This window comes from Pectinophora gossypiella, chromosome 17 (assembly GCF_024362695.1).
Source record: "Pectinophora gossypiella chromosome 17, ilPecGoss1.1, whole genome shotgun sequence".
Lineage (NCBI taxonomy): Eukaryota > Metazoa > Arthropoda > Insecta > Lepidoptera > Gelechiidae > Pectinophora > Pectinophora gossypiella.
In genome coordinates, this window is record NC_065420.1 from 3,707,879 (window position 1) to 3,715,012 (window position 7,134).

A 7,134-nucleotide genomic window follows, 5' to 3' on the forward strand; every position below is an offset into this window, starting at 1 on the left:
CTTATATGGCTACCGTATGTACTTGTACGGGGTGTAAGTGTCATCGTAACGAATACTGAGAGGGATGATTCATCTGATTATTCTGAGTTAATATCAAGTGGAATTTAATTTAGTGGAAAATAATTTAAAAAAACTAAAAAAAAAACATGAATTTTGCGACGGAAAATTCCACTTGATTTTAACTCAGAATCATGGTCTGAATCAACCCCCTCAGTATTCGTTACGATGTCACTAACACCCAGTATAGTCGTCAGATTATGTTATGTTATCTTTTCAGGTGTCGACACGAACTGGCATCATTTCCCACTACGTGAGGCTGCAAATTGTCGTGCCGGAGGCTTTCATCCTGGGTTCTGGGGAGCACCATGTCGACATGGGCAGCGTCATACACCTCATATGCATCGTGGAGAAGGTGGGTTTTATGAATTATTGATTTAACAAATGATTGAATGGTTATGTGAATGAATGATTGAATGGTTATTTGAATGAATGAATGATTGATCGAATCTTTCTATTACTTACTTTTGTTTATTCTAAATTGTACAATAATATGTTATAATTTTACTTCTATGAAAGGCTAGCTCGCCGGTTTATGTAAAAGTGTTTGGTAATAACAAATGTTCAGGACCTCCGCGATACAGGGTTTTCCTAGTGCGGGGTCCGCCAGTAATGTATACATGTTTAAGTTTTTTGATAAATAAACATTATTCTACTCTATTCTAAGAATTGAATGTCTGAATTTTTCAATATCAAAATACTTTAAAAAAAAAAATACTTTATCTCTACTATGAGCATGTTCTTCTGTCTTCATTGACCTTTAGAACGTGAAAGCCCTCAGTGCTCCACATTTGTCCGGCCAAGTAGTTACTTATAGTACTTTCATATTCGGCAAATCTGCAAGAAGTAAAAAAGTTGCCTTGCTATGTTCGCTATAATAATACAGCGTTAATAAACTAAACTTGTCTTATACATTGTTTTAAGTTTACGCGGTTATTATCATAATTAAAGCACATAATAACGGGTTCTTACCGCGTTTAAATGGGGATATGAGACTCCCGATATTTCGACACTGTTGCAAGTGCCATGATCACGGGATGACTGATGAGATCTGCACGCGACCTCTCATCATCACCCTCGCCATTTGAATGCGGTAGTAACATCCTTAACCAACCGAGCATATGACATATGCGACAATGAGCACATAGACGCTGAAATTAGCCATGTACAGGAGGTGCTTCGAAACAATGGTTATAGGATAGATGTTAGAGCCTTGCGGGCAAAACCAAAGGTCAAGACGACCGTACCCAGGGTTGAACGTCAGCCAGCATTTCTTCCATATCTGAAGGGAGTTACTGATAAGATAGGAAATATTTTAAGTAAATATTTAATAAAAACTATATTTACTCCTTCAAAGAAAATTGCACAGAGTCTACGTTCCCCGAAAGACTGTTTTCCGTTTGAGAGCCCCGGCGTATACAAAATAGACTGTAGTTGTGGTAGTTCGTACATCGGACAAACAAAACGGTCTATTTCTTGCCGGATTAAAGAACATATTAGTGCCATGAAGAAAAACGACGTGCAAAAATCTGCTATAGCTGAGCACGTACTGGAGTCGGGCCCTAACCACTGGATCGAGTTTAACAATCCACAAATATTATCGACAGAACGTCATTACATCCCCAGACTCGTAAAAGAGGCTATTGAAATCAGAAAACATAAAAATTTCAACAGGGAAGACGGGTTCAAGGTGTCGAGTATGTGGAATCCAGTAGTAGGTGTTGTAAAAAGCTTGAAACGGCCTAATGTGGTGAAAAAACGTGAGGACACAGTGAGTGCGGTTTGTCGTAGTGAGTTTCGTGCGAGTTCAGATGGTTCCGAACATTCCGGTATCAAAAACATAAACAAGCGGCAGAGAAAGAGGGTAGACAGATATGTCTGCCCGTAGAAAATTATGGATCTACCTACTCCACTCCAATCTCATCAGTCATCCCGTGATCATGGCACTTGCAACAGTGTCGAAATATCGGGAGTCTCATATCCCCATTTAAACGCGGTAAGAACCCGTTATTATGTGCTTTAATTATAAACTTGTCTTATTTCAATATTTGTAAACTAGGCTTATTTTTTTTTATCTTGGTTGTAAAGATATGTAATGTTTAAACCGAATTGCTTAGTAGTAGCGTAGCGAGGGAGCAATTATCACTCGCTTCTTGCATTAGCTATAATCAGGCTTTTAGACAAGTCTTATTTTTTGCAAACAATAATTATCTACTTATGTAAATATGTTTTGAATAAAGTAAAAACAAAACTCATGCGAAATGCTCGAATGCATCACAGGTTTCTAAAGCAGGAACAAGCCGTTAATTCAAATAATTTAAACCTCAGTTAAGCACTAAAAATATCTTAAAGCTAAAGCGAAATCTACTTTTATTTTTATTTCTTTCCGACTAATTATATTACAAGCAGCTCTTAAAAACAATCTAAATATTAACAAAGCTGAAAAACACCAGGTAAATCAGAAGAACGCGTTGGTTTATTAAGGTAGTTTCAGATAGGTATATACGAATACCATTGTATTTAAGTTTATAAATTATGTAATACAAACTGGATATAAAAAAAGAAAGGATAACATGAAACAGTAGGACTAGGGCCCTGTGCCGGGAGGTTTTCTGGCCACGCCTTTCCCTCAGCGTTACAGATTCCGATGTGGTAGTAGTTTTACAGCTAGTTACATTATTATGTAATTTAATTTTTGACGTTCAGAAAGCGCTGACTATGTAAGCCAATTTTGAAAAATAAATATATTTTTTTACTTACTATGTAAAACTACCCTAATAAACCACACTTCACAGGCTAAAGAAAACAGCATTCCAATTTTATATTCATGAAAGTCAATCTCCCAGTGAGGTGTAAACTCAGACGCTCCTTATTATTATGGAAACGCGTAAACCTTCGATTGTGCCGAAATGAAGGCAAATTGCGTAAATAAAACACGGGAGCCGCATAAAAAACAACGTCAAAAAAGCACCAAAATTAAATTGTTACACGTATTTTCTTTTACTTGTTTTTTTTTTTGTTGAAATCCACCGCCAATTAGGGGTGTTTTTCCCTTTGTGTATTTGTAATGGGAGCTTGAGGCTCGAAGGAAGTAATAATATTAATTATACATACATACATACACACATAAATAGCCTATACTATATGTCCCACTGCTGGGCACGGCACAGGCCTCCCTTCAATCAACCGGAGCGTTAGACCGTTAGGCTCACGATCTGGAGGTCCGGGTTCGATTCCCGATGGGGACATTGTCGAAATCACTTTGTGAGACTGTCCTTTGTTTGGTAAGGACTTTACAGGCTTGAATCACCTGATTGTCTGAAAAAATAGATTCCGTGCTTCGGAGAGCACGTTAAGCCGTTGGTTCCGGCTATTAGCCGTAAAAATACCTCCACCAAACCGCAGTGGATCAGCGTGGTGGAGTATGCTCCATACCCCCTCCGGTTGATTGAGGGGAGGCCTGTGCTCAGCAGTGGGTCAAATGTAGGGTGTTTATGTATGTTTATGTTACGTAGTGGGATGATAGTGTGAGAGTCATGTAAGACACGAAATAACACGAGTCATTCTCGACACAGAGTTGCCCGTTTGCCCTCTAACTTCCTGCTTCCTACAACAGGGGATGGCCAACAAAAGTTTATGACGTAAATAAACAAATACCCGAACTAATAAAACAATAATACACCTCCCACGTGACTGGCAACCCTAAAGCCACATCATTCTCGGGACATGTTTACTACGGCAACACACGTTTTATGTTCTTGCAAAATAATCGTAAAAATCGCTAGCTTTATTTTACTAGCAGAACGAGCCTTTGAGGCATAAAATATGTCGGTTTATGGCAACTATGGCTGTTTTAGATACGACAGATAGATAGGCAGCTTACGAGTATTGGATATAGGTTATACAGTCGATATAAAGTGTGAAAGTTGGACAGCCTTATCGTTATCTTAATCTGATTTCTTTTTTTAACTTTGATGGGTTTGCCCTTGGCCCCAGACACAAAATATAAAAATCGAATTAAAATTATAAAAAAATAAATAAAAAAAAACAAAAAAAATTATAAATTTTGTTCTAGGAATGCTTTATTCGTTAGTTATCTTCTAAATGTTAGAATTAACAAGGATTTTTTGTTTCACAATAGGTTTTTTAAACGCGCCGCGCCTAACCTACTCCATTTTTCGTTATTTTCATTTTATAGCAACTTTCGCAATATGATTACATCAGGAAAATATGCGAAGTGGGTTTTTAACCCCGATTCTTTTACGTTCCATGCATAGGTAATGAACGAAACACTAAAAGAAAACACTTTAGAAAATCTTGTGACTAATAATAGTTAATAAAACAGGATAATTAGTACTGTAGAGGAGTATACCTTCTGATACCAGTGCCCTGTGTATCAAAACGTATAAGGCCTGTATTTCAAGATTTCTTGTAAAAATAAACCATTATTACAAGAACGTGTTTACCTATCAAAACTACACATGTAAATTACATGTTACAAGTGTATTTAAGATTATTTTTGATAAACGTAATTTACACGTACTTATGAGTAACTTGTAGCTTGTGAAAGTGTAAACTTATAAGTGTTGGTAAACCCGGCACAAGGCATGATGAAGATGAAAATGGTCAAGAAGAATCGGCGAGCATGCATGAATTCTTTGATGAGAGCAGAAAAAGTCGGTGGTCACTACCCCAAAGGGAAATAGGCGTAATTTTTTGTATGTATGTGTAGTATTATACCTATCACGTTGGTCTACGAGAAAGCTTGGTGAGGTGTGGGTACTTAGTTCATCTTGCGATGGATGTACCTCTGACTACTCCAATTGGGATATAGTCGTGAGCTTTTATTATGATCTTATAATTATCTTAAAATCGAATATTCCCAAAATTCCAGAGCCCAACTCCGCCGCAATACGTGTTCTGGTACCACAACGACCGCATGATCAACTATGACGCAACGCGCGGCGGGATCACAGTGGAAACGGAGCCGGGTGCGCGCACGCAGTCCCGGCTGACGGTGCGCGGCGCCACGCTCAAGGACTCGGGCAACTACACCTGCAGTGCTAGCAACACTGAGCCCGCTTCTATACACGTCTTCGTCTCGGAAGGCAGTGAGTATTTATTATTATACCGTGCTTCGGAAGGCACGTTAAGCCGTTGGTCCCGGTTACTATTTACTGATGTAAGGGAGTAATCGTTACGTGAGCCATGTTAGGGGCCTTTGGCGGCTCAATCATAACCCTGACACCGATTACAAGAAGAAGATTATTCTATAGGTATAGATATCACTTTCCGTGCTTTAGAGGCCACGTTGGCTATTAGTCATAATAAAATCCTCCAACAAAACGCAGTGAAGCAGCGTCGTGGAGTATGTTCTATATATGCTGTTTATGTTTATGCATTTATTTAACTATTATGTATAACCCTAAGAGTGATCTAAAATTGTCCACCCACAAAAACTTAAATTATAACTTAAAAATAGTTCTAACCTAAAAATTATAAGCCGCCATTTTATAACTCCCCCAGGTAACAAGATGGCGGCTATCCTACGCCGCAACACGAGCGCGATCCACGGCATCACGTCGAGTGTCACTTGTCTTCTACTCCTCGCTTCTGTCATGGTGCACTTTGGTCTGCGATGACGGTAGAGCCGCTCAGGTGTAGATAAGTGTCTAGTGTAGCCTGGTTTGTACAGGAGATTTGGGGATATGCGTGGATACTTGTCATTTATATTAATGGTACTTATAGACAGCTAAAAACCATTTAAAATAATAGTGTTAGCGATGTTGCAAACGCTTATGACAACCATAAGGTGAAGGTCATAAAACATATAAAAATATATGAAATTGACATGTCACCTTAAGTCAACCCTGGAAATTGACATGATCGTTTGCAACTTGGCTATGGCCCCTGCACAGAACGATACCTTCGATAGTAACAGCATCAATGCAATTGAAAACTCTATTCTTGTTATTAACAACCCTATCGATATTTTACGTGAGTTTCAAGGTCAAATCGATGGTCGTTCGCTCTTAGATACATCTACGGCACGACGGGTGCAGGTGGAGGCTTGCATAGGTAACAATAATTATTTAAGTAGGTACATCATATTTGCAAACTTACTGTACTAACAAGTCAAAAAAGAAATTTGTATATTTAAAATAGTCAAAACACAATGTCAAGAAAAATAAATAATAAAAAGGTACTTAAATATGTCAAATACTTTGTCAAAAATATGTTTATATCATGTTCACGTCAAAAGTTATCAAAAATCAAATAAAATATTTAATTTTGTAATAATTTTATACAGATGTCGTGGAGACACGTTCTTTAAAAGAAGAAATAACACGATTTTTTACAGCGTCGTGGAAAAGTCGTCGCTAGCGGCAATCGATAAATGCCCAAGAAACAATCCAACTCGCATCACACAGCCTCTGACTTGAGATAACTTGTTTCACAAGTTCACTGACGGGTGAATAGTTAGGAAATGCATAGTTTCCTACTGAAGTTTCGCTTCAGCAGTGAATGTGTTAGAAAACTCAATACAAATAGTCGATTAGCGTGATTTTATTTATTATGTAGATCGAAAGATATAGAAAACATCGTTTTCTTTGTCCATCTTTTGACCTGATTTTTGTTACACAGAAATAATTGAATTGTGTTGCATATTTGAATTAATATTAATTGCATCGAAAGAGCATAGAATACTCTGCCATAATACAAAAATCTACTATGCAAGTCGTAGTTATGTGCTACGACCTACGCACGTAACGACTACGCCGTAGTACATAAGGCTGCCTACACGCATATTCCCAGTCTTCCAAATAGACCTTACTTTAATAATTCCGCATAAAATGTGTTCCCTTAATTATTTAAAATGATTGTAATCAGAAATTCGAACAGTAATACGTAAATAGTACCTGTAAGATTTCCCTCCGAAAATTAAAAAAAAATAATAATTTCAAAATAACGTCAATTAAAAAATGTGTAAGAAATGCCTAGTCCAATTGATTTTTTTTCTTACCTATCATATAAAGCAAAAACAGAAATTCAATTTATTGAATTTCACAATTCATT

At 37.4% G+C, this 7,134-nt stretch overlaps 1 protein-coding gene across 3 annotated transcripts in view; it reads left to right on the plus strand.

Annotated features, from left to right (window-relative positions):
* LOC126374417 (hemicentin-2-like) overlaps positions 1 to 6,121 on the plus strand; it is a 418,670-nt gene extending 412,549 nt beyond the window's left edge. For all 3 annotated transcript variants that reach the window (XM_050021062.1, XM_050021061.1, XM_050021063.1), the window contains 3 exons: positions 278 to 412; positions 4,952 to 5,168; positions 5,584 to 6,121. In XM_050021062.1, coding sequence (XP_049877019.1) covers positions 278 to 412; positions 4,952 to 5,168; positions 5,584 to 5,699 — 468 coding nt within the window. In that variant the 3' untranslated portion in view covers positions 5,700 to 6,121. The remainder of the gene's footprint in view (positions 1 to 277; positions 413 to 4,951; positions 5,169 to 5,583) is intronic.
* Positions 6,122 to 7,134: the final 1,013 nt, after the last annotated feature.